This window comes from Citrus sinensis, chromosome 2 (assembly GCF_022201045.2).
Source record: "Citrus sinensis cultivar Valencia sweet orange chromosome 2, DVS_A1.0, whole genome shotgun sequence".
Taxonomy (NCBI): Eukaryota; Viridiplantae; Streptophyta; class Magnoliopsida; order Sapindales; family Rutaceae; genus Citrus; species Citrus sinensis.
The window spans coordinates 291,975-303,920 of record NC_068557.1 but is presented as its reverse complement, the minus strand read 5'-3'; the positions used below and the strand labels follow the sequence as shown (position 1 = coordinate 303,920).

The following is an 11,946-nucleotide window of genomic DNA, read 5'->3' as shown; positions in this document are numbered from 1 at the left end:
CAAAGCACATGACATAGTTGTAGGTTGTATGCCAAGTGTTTATTCCCCTTTAGCTCATTATTCGTGTAGAATCAAACAAAAGAAAAGTATTAAAGAGGAGTGCATATCTTATTTGATTTGGTACATGAAGTAGTTGGAATCTATAGGAAAATTAGCATTTAAAGTATCTGAAGTTCGCTCATTGAGATAATCAGTGAGGTATGCAAATGCTTAAATTAAAGAAAATTAAAGAAATTGACTGGGATTGTAACTGTCCCAATGACAAGGGTTGTTCAATGAGAGCCCACTCACATGTATGCTTGTTAACAAGTTCACGACGTCATAATTAAATGGTTTAATTAATCTTTTGCTCGATTCAAGCCTTGACCACATAAATGTAGGTGCCTAGAAGCTACCTTATTTCACCTACTTTTGTTATTATTGCTTATTTGAAAATGAAGGATTTCACAGATTACTAATGACTCATAAGAGCAAAGAAACAGTATGAAAATCACCAACTACTTAATCCTCGGAACTTTCGCAGAAGAAGATTGTTTTGTGATTACGCTGCATTGTTCATCCTAGAAGTAACCAAACATACATTATTTGGGACAACATTATTTGGGCCATTTAATGCGCTTGGCTAATGTTTGTGATTGCCTCACATTCAAAGGAAAATTGTGGACCACAACTCTTTGTGCTCGAGAAAATTGTTGGCCATAAATGTGTAGCTTATGCAACTCACAAATTCACCCCATCACGTGACCTCCAAACCATTAATAAGCTTCTCAAATTCGCTGCTCTTCTTAATATTATCATCAAATTTTAAGACCCCACAATATTAAAAAGCTGTACATCATGATCATGATCATCAGACAACTTCATCAAAATCTGCCAAAAGTTGTCATACACATCGTTTTACAACCACAAATGCCCACAAATAAAAATTGCCAATTTTCCCTTCTTTCATTTGTGTTTATGGTTAAATTATTTGGCTACCCTTGAAGATTAATTACAATTTTACAATTGAAATTCAACAAGCCAATTTCATTATTGAAGGAGAATGTAAAAATATATAAAACCATATATGAAAAAAAAAATGAAATTCATTTCATACAAATGAGAGAAGTAGAATTACAATAAATGGATCAAATCTAAACCATAATAATAATAATGAAAAAAAAAAGTATAAATGATACATACATAATAGAATGGATAGATACATCAAGTCATACTCAAGATATAATACAACCACCAGTCACACCCCAGAACAAACCCCACGTTAAAACATTAAAATTGAAACTAAAAATGCCCTAAAATTCAATAAATAATATCAATAAAGAAAAGAAAACCTCAAGCTCAGCCCACCAAAATGGGTGGACTGAGTTGGAAATGAGAGCTCAAAAGAGGAACCCAAAAGCCAAAGCAATGAATGAAGCAAAGAAAGTTGGCACAAAGAGAGCAGCATCAGAAGAAGGGCCAGGAGCAGGAGACTCAGCATCAGCAGCTGCCACCTTCTCAATGGCCATCAGAGCCATCATCATCAAAGCAACAATAAAGAACTTCACTTTCATTGCCTCCATTGCTAATTACTAATCGGCTAGCTAGCTAGCTTCAAATAAAGACTGTAAAAAGTGAAGAGAAAATGAATGAAGCTTTGATGCGTGTGTGTAGTAGTGATACAGCTCTTTGGAAATTGCAAGAATAAAGAGAGTGGAGTGGTGGTTTATATAAACAGGTTTTGTGAACGTTGGGACGTTGCTTTTGAGTCTTGGTTGGCTCACAGCTGGCTTTGTGTGTAGTGTAGGGTCATTGCTCGTGCTGTCTTCTTCTTTAACTACTACTGTTTTTTTTTTTTTTCTTTTCTTTTTTTGGTGAGATATTTATTTGATTAATTTCATTATTGCCCAAACGTTTTACTTTCTCTTTTCTTTAACACCGACCCTGTAATTAATTTAAGTTGCTGCCTTGCTAGAGTGTAGATTTTAGACTCCATTTTTGATGGATGTTTATTAAACAACACTAGTTAGTCATTTCTAGAGTTTATATTTTTATCATCAAACGGTTGTACAAAATAATCATATGTATACTCAAAACTCAGTTGCAAGTATTTTTTTAAACATGTGGCACAATTACCTAAAAGTTAAATAAAAAGAGTTTTAGCTATAGTGCGATCTAAAGTTCTACACTTAAAAAATGATGATATTTACTCTTAATTTTGAGATGCCTCTAAATGGTGACATTGATTTAAATTATAAAACTTAATATTTTTTTAATAAACTTCATTTAACCATCTTTAATTTCATGAAATATTATTAAGGGGTCTTCAAATGATCAATTGACAATCTACAATCTATTTTTCTTTAAAAAAACAAAAACAAAATCGGAAGGGCTTATGTAATAGAGTAATTGATGATACTTTATGAAAATTTGGAGTCATTAATGATGCTTCACGAACACGTCTTAACTTCTACAATTATTTTTTTTTTTCTAGCAAACACCAAGACTTTTGTATGAAATCAATTCAGATGGAAATTGTTCTCAATACTTTTTCCATGGTTGGTTTGAAGGGAAAGAATGAGAAATTATGAGTTGGTTTTAGGTGGATTCACTTTTAGGTTGGAGGGATTGATTGGTGTGCTATGATGGCTTTACAAGTTTTTTTTTTAATATTCTTGTGTTTCCATGTGCTTTTTGATCACACGCTCACATGGGCTCAACTGATATTGAATTATTTGCATAGCCCCATATGGCTCTTTTTAATTTTAAATTGAAGGAGTTAGTCATGTAGTTATTTGATTGATAGTTGATCAAAAGAATAAATAAAGGAACGCAGTTGTTAATAACTTAAACAAAGTTGGGTTAAGGATGTCTTTATTTGGGCAAATGATTTACTAAGACGATTTTTTTTAATAAAAAAAGTTGAATATGGGCTCTAGCTATAGCTTTCTTAATTCCAAAGTTAACTACTAGTTGTAATTGTATGAAAATTCCTTGATGTTCTTATATGTCCGCCCGATTCATGCTTTTGGGTTTTAGCATACATGAAATGTGAAACCTTATAGCATTTATAAAGCTAAGTACTGCTTCTCCATGTCAACTTTTTGGGTGGAGGAAAAAGAAAAGGAAATTTCACGACCTGATTTCTTGCAATCAATTAAGTGGGGTTTAAAGAAGCCTCAAAAGCAATTAAGAGGTCAATTAGCCGTTTACGTTTAGTTAAGATTGTTAACTATTCAATCACTGCCTATGCCATGAAAATGACACAAACTACCATAACCTCAAATTAATCCGAACACGTTTTCAGAGGCCCAAACAAACGAATTTAGGACCAAAAATAGATATACAAATTAAATAAACCATATCGCATGTATTTTGTATATAATATACAACGAATGCAAAAGATCTTTAAATATTATTGGGCAATAGTATATATAATAACGTTTTGCCTAATGTTATTTCATGTCAAATTCCTTAAGGAATAAATTGATGGAATTGACATCAAATATGAAATCCAAGAAATCCCAGTTGTTTTTTTTCTTTTTTTCCTTTGCTTAAAATCCAAATGAAAGAGAAATTTATGGCAACTGTTGATGATGTGTGCTAGCTAAGCCAGACAAATGGATAGCTAGAAAAACAAAAATCGGCTATAATAAAATTTTCTACCAAAAATTTTGTTGCCTTGTCGACATCCAATTCAAAAATGTTAGTTGATCGGATTCTGTAATTTACGATCTAACATGTCGACTTTCTTTGCAACATTACATATCTAATCAATACAAACATGCGACTGGTAACCATACCAATTGCCCCGCTTGTGTAGAATAGCCATAACATTTTTTTTATTTTTAAGAAAAAAAAATTAGTATATGAAGGCAATAAAGTTGATGAGAAGAAACTTAAATTCGGCGACTAGGACAAGTTCAATATGAGGCCAGAAAAATGCTAAAAAAAGAAAAAAAAAATCTAGAGTTCGATAGCGTATTAAAGAACTCATAAGCAACATGCTTTTGCCTACTTTGAATTCATGGCTCCTACAAAAATCTTTTTGGTGGGTCATGTGTGCGTAATGTGTGCCAATATTTGAAGTATCGGTGTCCCCGTTTTCTCTGTATGTTCATCGAACTTTACGGAGCTTGAATGATTCAAGAATCCACCAAACTTTCGATTTGCAAAGGTAGAAACTTTGATGAGATGATCAGACCCCCTTTTGCTTTAAGAGAAAGCATGCAAAATTTAAAGAAAGGGCATTCCCATTTAACACTGCCACTTATGCGTGGTTTCCTGTTAACTTTTTTTTTTGAAATTAATGGCAGCTGAAACAAACTGCGGATTGAAATTAGATTCTTCAAAGGAAAGTTAAATTTAATATATGCAAATCCTCAGAATTTCTTTATATAGTAGATGCAAGCAAGAGCAGCAGCTTGCATTAGCGATCAAGAAAATGCACGCAGCTTCCCAAAGCCGAACCAATTCAATTCTACAAAACAATTAAATGCATGCTGCTGCAATTGAAAATGTTTTACGAGAACCAAAATAATCAAACAGACATGAATTAATTAAACCCAGATAGAGAAGTCATATACAGGAAATTAACTAAGGACATGACAACGAACAACATATCATCATAATCTCTAGTAAAAATACATAGATGAAAATTGAATAAGTAATGCTTTGACGCTTACCAATTCGGATGAGTCGTATATGTACTAATTTTGTAGATGACAGATCATGTTTAGTAAAACTCGTCAATGGCATATCGTCATATGAATACATAACTTGATTAGAAATATCACCTTTTTTTTTTATATACGTAAAGCTTACGCCAACAATTTCTTTCTTCTTTTTTTTTTGTTGTTAATTTTATTCCCACAACTATACTTTGTAAATTAGAGACCTTGAAAACGCAATTTTCTGTATAATTCTTTTAATATCTAAGTTCCCAAGAAAGCTGAGAAGCCAGATAAAGGAAATAAACTAATGAAATTATTGGACAACAAATCATCTCTATGAAAAGCACGTAGACGACAACGGTACAAAATATGGGTCGATGACCCAAGCATACATATTAGGACAAGTCGTATACACATAAAATCTTGACATGATAAATCCTATTTACTAAAAATCTTCGGATGACGTGCCGTCGCATGAATAAAGAGGAGAAAGGTCTAATACGAGACGAGAATAAGGGAGTTCGTTTCTTTTACGCATAAAAAAAGTATAAAAGAAAGATTTGTAAATGGTAATTAAGCATGACGGAGTGGAAATTATAGACTTACAAACGCAATTTCCAATCTCATAAATTGAAAGATTAATTCAATAGAAGAATTTATATAAGAATAAATATAGCAGTGTTTTTCTCTGGCCACCTAGACCCGAATCTTGAGAATACAAGAGGTTAAAAAGTATTTGAATCTTCAGAAAATAAGAGGTTAAACAATAAATTTAGATTTTGTCTACCAAAATCTTAAACAGCATTTTTCGGGCATTAGAAATTAAGTCATCAAATTAATTTGATAATTTTTCTTTTTTTTTTGGGCATGGTCGATGCGATTTGAATGGCTGCTGAAGAGTCAAGAAGCTCAATCTTATGAGCCATCAAAGCTTGTTGGAATGATTCTGCCTTCATCAACTCAGAGACGCATCTTACGACAAGGAAGATGTGATGGATGAGTGGAAGACAGGAACTGAAAATGCGCTCCTTCCTCATCAACGTACATAAGAAGAATGTATGTTGTTCCTTCACCAACTCAAACTCTTGCTCTGGTTTCAATCGAGAAACCAGATCAGCGGGTACAAGCTACCTCAGTAAATTCATTTATGAGTCTGAGATATCTCGTTGAGAATATGAGAAGCGTGCACCGAGTCATACGTAGGCTGTTGGGTTGGGCACCACTGGGAAAACAACTCTTGCTTAACTTGTCTAACTAATAACAATGATGAGGTTACAGGAAATTTTGATGAACGAATATGGGTTCGTTTATCGAGCCTTTCGATGACTTTAGAATCGCCACAGTATCCTTGAATTTCTAATGCGTTTTTCAGGCCGGTTTTAATCTCTCATGTAACATGTTCAAGAGCATATTGTGGGAAAAAAAAATGTCTTCCCATGTTAGATGGCGTGTGGAATGAAGATTGTAGTAAAACGTGTTGAACCTCGCAGAACCACCAGGGCTAGGAAGCCCAATCGAAAGTATCTGGCACTTTTGGATGTGAGCAATGCTAGTGACGTGGGGGGGCTAAAAGGCTTGGTCAAGTGTTGGATGCATAAAGGACCGGGTCTTGTGCCGGAAAATCTCTATATCTTGTTAGTAGCTTGAGTTAAAATAGGAGTTAGCTGTTGCTTTGCTTTATTATTTAATAAGTTGTAAAACAAGTGGCTTGGTAGCTTGAAAAATAAGAGTTGTCCTTCGTGGTTTACTCCAAACCCGAATTGGAGAACTTTGAGATATCAGAAGAATTATCAAATTTGTTAATTCTTGTTGCTGAGATAAGAATCTTCTTCCATTCTACTTTGAGTTCTAACAAAACGGTAGTCCTTGTATTATTGTTTAAAGAAGGGTGTCCATAGAAGTAAAATTTTGATTACTGCACATAAGGAAATTGTTGCCCAAATGATAAGATCAATTAAGAAATTATATATCGATGAATGTTGGTCTATGTTTGAGAAGTTAACATTTTTTTTATGGGTCAAATGAGAAACAATATAAATTAGAAATAATTGGTCCAAGAATTGTAGGCAAGTGCAAGGGCTTATCATTAGTTGAAAAGACAAATGGGGTCTACTGCGGTCTAAAAATACTGAAGAAACATTGGCAAAATATCTTAGAGAGTGAAATGTGGAAACTAGAAGAGAGGTTGAGAAAGGTCTTTGACCCCTCCAATGTTGAGTTATAAATTATAATGATTTGTCTCTATGGTTAAACAATATTTCTTTTATTTTTGCAGTCTTTCCAAAAGACTACAATACAAAGAAAGATCGATTAATGGAATTGTAAATGGCTCAAGGTTACTTTAGTGAAAAACCAAATAATGAGTTAGAAATCATTGGTGAAGAATATTTTAACATCGTACCAACGATTTAAGAAAAATGATGATGGTGGAATCTTATCTTGGAAGATGCATGATATGGTAAATGATTTTGCCCAACATTTTTTAGGTAAGAACGAATGTTTTACGGTAGAGACAGACAGTCGTGAAAAATCATTAAAAAGTTGTCCAGATCTTAATTAATTTGTCCCACGAGAAGATAGAAAAACTCACCTGGAAGTTGTCCAGATCTTAAAGAATTGCCTCAAGGATTTGGAAAGTTAATAAACCTGATGATGTATTTGCTAAATTATGGCACCGAATGCTTAACATATTTGGCAGCAGGGATCGAAAGCAGAAAAGTTTGTGGTCGGTGGAGGTGTTGACGGTCCTTCTATTTCGATCAAATAGTGATGACAAGGATGAACAAGTTGTTGAATCCCAATTTATTGAATCATTTTAAAACCTTAACCTCCTCCTATTATATACATCAATACAGAGAGGCAACAATGTTTCCCCTCATTGGATGGATGACGTCCGTTAACTAATTTAAGAGCTTCGAGCCCCACCAGGTCCATAAATTGGGAGCACTCGCCTCCTTTGGAAGAGTTTCTTTCTTGACTATTGATGGATGGTTGCCCAGCATTTAGAGCACTGCCTAGCCTGATCACGTTCTTCAAACTACAGCACTGCAGACATTGAAGACGAATGACAGTCCAATGTGAGAAGAACCTTACGGAAAGGAGACAAAGAGAGAACAATCACCCTCACCCACTTGCAGGTAATTTCTTCATCAGTACTTTATATGTGAAATAAGAACAAGGCTGAATTGTTGTACGACAAGGCATTTCAAAAATTCTATATCATGTTCATGTCACTAGTATGCAGCATTTTCAAGACGTTCCATTTTCAAGCAAACTAATATTTTCTTTGTGATGTACAAAATTAAAGCCAAGAAACGGCAAGACAATCACGCAACCGATCAGATTCACAAGACTGGAATCAAATTGGTTTAGCTGAACCACTGTGTGATTGTTCGTTTTTTCTTATAAAAACAAACTGATGCTGAGATTCTTTTTAAATAATATTTTGAGCAGTGGAATGACGTGAGGGCTGAGCAGTATTCAAAGTTCAAGTTGCATTTTGAAGTTCAGGGGGAAAATCTCATTTATTGAATGAAGTTCAGGGATGACTCGCAGCACGAGCAGGTGCAGGTGGAGCTGTGCATTTGCATCTCTGACTCTATGTATATCCCCATTCGGCAAGATCATTATTTAAGATTTGGATTGGCAAAAGGGCACGGTCCAATATGGATTTTTAATTCAAAAACCCAAGCCCAAGATTACCCTAAATGAACCATTAAAATTATAAAAAAAAATATATATTAAATAACAAAGTCAAACATTATAGTAGATTACCATTTGCTGAAAATGTAAACAAAGAATGAGCCATGGCCAGCCAGCGTTACAATTTAAACACAATCCTTCTTGGATTTTATTTTGAAGACAAGATGCTCTCACTCACTCCACAAAATAGAATTCCTGAACAATGACAATTGATATAGCAGCCAGGGGTCCCGTGCCCCTAAAACTCTCTGCCTGTTATCTGATACTGATAAGGCCCGAGGCAAACACCACAAACAATAGCCAATAGCCTCCAAATCTTGAAGCGAGGGTGTAACATTCAATTGGAGGGAGACCTCATCACACCGTCCATTCATCATCGGATGGTCATAATCACATCACTCTTTAAATTAAATGAAAAACTTAATGCTAGAATTAATTAATAAAATTGACCTATTTAATGAAAAATAAATAACAAAACAGAGGAGAGAAGAAAAACTGTAGAGACAGTTTTGGTGAAGATAACACAAAAAGCAGCCGGTTTGTTTCACATTTAGTAGCCTCCATTTTGAAAAACTAAAAGATACCCAGAATTTGAAATCCACTGATCTCTCTTTCCCTTGTTTTCTCGAGAAAATTTTCATTGTTTAGGCAGAGAAAGGTCGAGCAGAAGAGCAAGAGACTTGTCTTTTTGTCCATTACGGCTCTGAAGTTTTTATCTTGTAATAATGACCGTTCTCTCTTTTAATCTATCTATATTACATTGTCAGTCAAATGTTTGTTTGGCTGCTGAGAAACAAAATGATAACTTGCTAAGTTTTCTCTGGAAATCAAATAGTTCCTCAGCAACCAAACAGAATAGATCACTGCTCTGCTTTTTCTCTGTAAAATTTCAGTCTGATAAGTCTAACCATAATGGTTTTGAAATGCAGGCTGATTTTGAGACTCTTTTCGTAATTTCTACTCCATTCTACACAGATCCTCAGGTCAGTACTGATAAATTTTACAATTTTTGTTTTGTATGATTCATTTAATTTCCGGTTGTTTCATAGTAAACTTTTGGAATTTTCTTTTTCAAATATTTTAGTGTGAACTCACCTTATTCTATAGCTTTATGTGTCACAAATAATCATTATATTTTGTTGATGAGTTTTTAGCAAATTTTCTCACTTGGATTTTCTCTCAATTTGATAAAATTCTAGAAAAAAAATTGGTAAAGGTTCTGTTTTTAAGATATGTTTTCTAAGTATAGTCATGTTAATATGCCGTTGCAGTAAAGGGAAAGATAAGATAATGGAAAAGGAAGGGAAGAATCAAAGCCAAAGAGTGAAAGAGGCAACGGATTTTGTGCTACAATGGGGAAACAGAAAGAGGCTTAGATGTTGTAAAGTGAAAAAAGAATCTAAACAATTCGACCAGAACAACAGCAGCAACAACAAATCAACTACTGACTGTTTGTCAAAGAAGAAAATCCCGTCCCGTGTGGTTTCTGTTGAGAAAGGATCTCCAAATCGCCTAAACAAGTAAGTTAGCAAGATACCCGAGTTGTTTCTGTTGAGAAAGGATCTCCAAATCGCCTAAATAACTGTTTAGATGATCAATAAACAGTTTTCTGCTATCATCCAATCCCAGTGAACCCCTTGTTGTAGTTTATTTTTTCTGTTGAGAAAGGATCTCCAACGGATATTTATATTTGTGACAAATAGATTGAAAGTTTTTCGTTGTGTGATGTTTGTGAGAATTTCTGGTGGTTTTGTTTGGTTGTTGCAAGAGGCATTTGACTGCTGTGACTGTAATTTTGTAGCTTGATACAAACCCAAATGCTCAGAGTGAAAACTGAGAAAAATGGAATTTTGATGTAAAATTGAATATATTTTAAGCTTAGACATTCAAAAAAAAAAATGATTTTATCTTTGTTTTTGTTTAATTATTGAGTTTGCAACAGATGATTTCAGTTTAGAGAAAGAAAAAAAAAAGGTAATTTTTGCTTGAGATATAACATGCTTGGTTACCGAAAATGTGGGAAAAAGAAAACTTGAAACCTGACTACATTTTGGGTCCGTAAAGATCCCAGTTTCTTTACTTAGTTTGCCATTAATTTCTTTAGAGCCAAACCAAAGATTTGGAAACACTAATGATGCTGCTTCTTCCCATGAACTTCTAGCCTGTTTGGATTTGAGAAAGTGTGAGAATAAGAAAATATTGATTTAATAGGTTGTCCAAACTGAAGAATTGGAGTGGTTAATGCTTGTAATCAAGTTCTGTCTAGTTCCATTTTCTCATGATTTTTCATGAATCAGAAGAAGATTTTGCAACTTAAGTTGCTAATGGTTTGTATTCTCATGTGCTAATGGTTTATTATCTCATGTCTGGCTGCAGGAACTCCGATTTGCCAATGACTAGCCGGAAACCCTCAGTGACTTCACCAGAGAAGGAAGATAGATACTACACAACAAGGGGTTCACTGGGATTGGATGATAGCAGCAAACTGTTTATTGATCATCTAAAGGAAGAAAAAAAACCTCCTGTGTGGCCAAGGCTATTTGTCACACTGTCCAACAAAGAAAAGGAAGAGGATTTCATGGCTATGAAAGGTTGCAAGCCCTCTCAGAGGCCAAAGAAAAGGGCCAAGTTGATCCAAAGAAGTATACTTGTACGTTATCCTTATCTAACCTCGATTAGCCAGAAGGAAATTATGGATAAATAAAAAAAAATAAAATTGGAAAGGATATTATGTTTTCTATCTGGGTTTTCGTTGATGGGTTTGCTTTTGTTGTTTTGTATGTTTGCAGTTGGTGAGTCCAGGTGCATGGTTATCGGACCTATGCCGAGAGAGATATGAAGTGAGGGAGAAGAGAACTTCTAAGAAGGTATTCAATTAGTCTCTCTCCCCTTTCCTTTTTGTCGTATTCATATTCCTTCTGCAAAAGGATGAAGGAAATACAAATTTTTAATGTTGGATTTTTCATTTCTTTAAAACTCTTTTGAGATCTGCAGTTCAAAATTTTTACTTCATAAAACAAATATGTTGTGTATTCATTTAGCACCAAAAAGAGTGTATGACATTGTGTGTGATGTGTCTATTTATGTGATATGCAGCAGCAGCAAAGACCTAGAGGGTTGAAGGCCATGGGAAGTATGGAAAGTGATTCAGAGTGAAAGAGAAGGGATAGAATCAAAGGATGAAAATTTTCATTCTGTAGAGATTGTCTTCGTACTGTGCCATGTAGGATCAATGTTCATCTAATTGTTTTTTGAGATAGGCTTGTCATCTTTAATGCTTTTATCTACTTTTTTTGGATCTTGGCTTTTGTTTTTATTTCACATCACAAGGTTCTGTGCAGTTAAAGAGCTTTTTTGCATGACCATATCTTCTTGCTTTTGCACCACTCTGAAGTATGATGGGTAATCAAAGTATTGTCTGATAAGAATTCAATACTTTTTGTATCTCTTAACATAAAAGCTTGCAATAATAAGTTTAAAGCACCAGTGAAATTACAGTTTCTGTTCCAAAGACATCTAGGCAATTCCATATTTTGTGAAGGAATATTTTGGCGACCTGAAAGTGCTTAGGTCTCTCTAGTCATGTATGCAC

The 11,946-nt window shown here is 34.3% G+C and overlaps 2 protein-coding genes across 3 annotated transcripts; one reads left to right on the top strand and one right to left on the bottom strand.

The window, feature by feature from the left end:
• Positions 1 to 1,067: 1,067 nt before the first annotated feature.
• LOC102621327 (arabinogalactan protein 21-like) lies at positions 1,068 to 1,699 on the bottom strand. The gene has a single exon (XM_006488872.4). It carries the CDS (start codon positions 1,560 to 1,562, stop codon positions 1,380 to 1,382), a length of 183 nt encoding a protein of 60 aa, XP_006488935.1. The 5' UTR covers positions 1,563 to 1,699; the 3' UTR covers positions 1,068 to 1,379.
• A 7,093-nt stretch (positions 1,700 to 8,792) lies between these two features.
• On the top strand, positions 8,793 to 11,713 carry LOC102621612 (hypothetical protein). 2 transcript variants are annotated; one of them, XM_006488874.4, is made up of 6 exons: positions 8,793 to 9,073; positions 9,284 to 9,337; positions 9,626 to 9,874; positions 10,731 to 11,004; positions 11,144 to 11,221; positions 11,454 to 11,713. In XM_006488874.4, exons 3-6 carry the CDS (start codon positions 9,645 to 9,647, stop codon positions 11,508 to 11,510), a joined length of 639 nt encoding a protein of 212 aa, XP_006488937.1. In that variant the 5' UTR covers positions 8,793 to 9,073; positions 9,284 to 9,337; positions 9,626 to 9,644; the 3' UTR covers positions 11,511 to 11,713. The 2 variants fall into 2 exon arrangements, with proteins under 2 accessions (XP_006488937.1, XP_006488936.1); XM_006488873.4 differs by having other exon boundaries at positions 8,805 to 9,073; positions 11,451 to 11,713.
• Positions 11,714 to 11,946: the final 233 nt, after the last annotated feature.

Bases quoted from the DNA above. Each gene is read 5' to 3' on its own strand.
- LOC102621612 (XM_006488873.4), top strand. From the start codon at position 9,645: ATGGAAAAGGAAGGGAAGAATCAAAGCCAAAGAGTGAAAGAGGCAACG. The intron at 9,875-10,730 runs GTAAGTTAGCAA...GTCTGGCTGCAG, and splicing joins TCTCCAAATCGCCTAAACAA to GAACTCCGATTTGCCAATGA. The intron at 11,222-11,450 runs GTATTCAATTAG...TGTGATATGCAG, and splicing joins AGAAGAGAACTTCTAAGAAG to CAGCAGCAAAGACCTAGAGG.
- LOC102621327 (XM_006488872.4), bottom strand. From the start codon at position 1,562: ATGGAGGCAATGAAAGTGAAGTTCTTTATTGTTGCTTTGATGATGATG.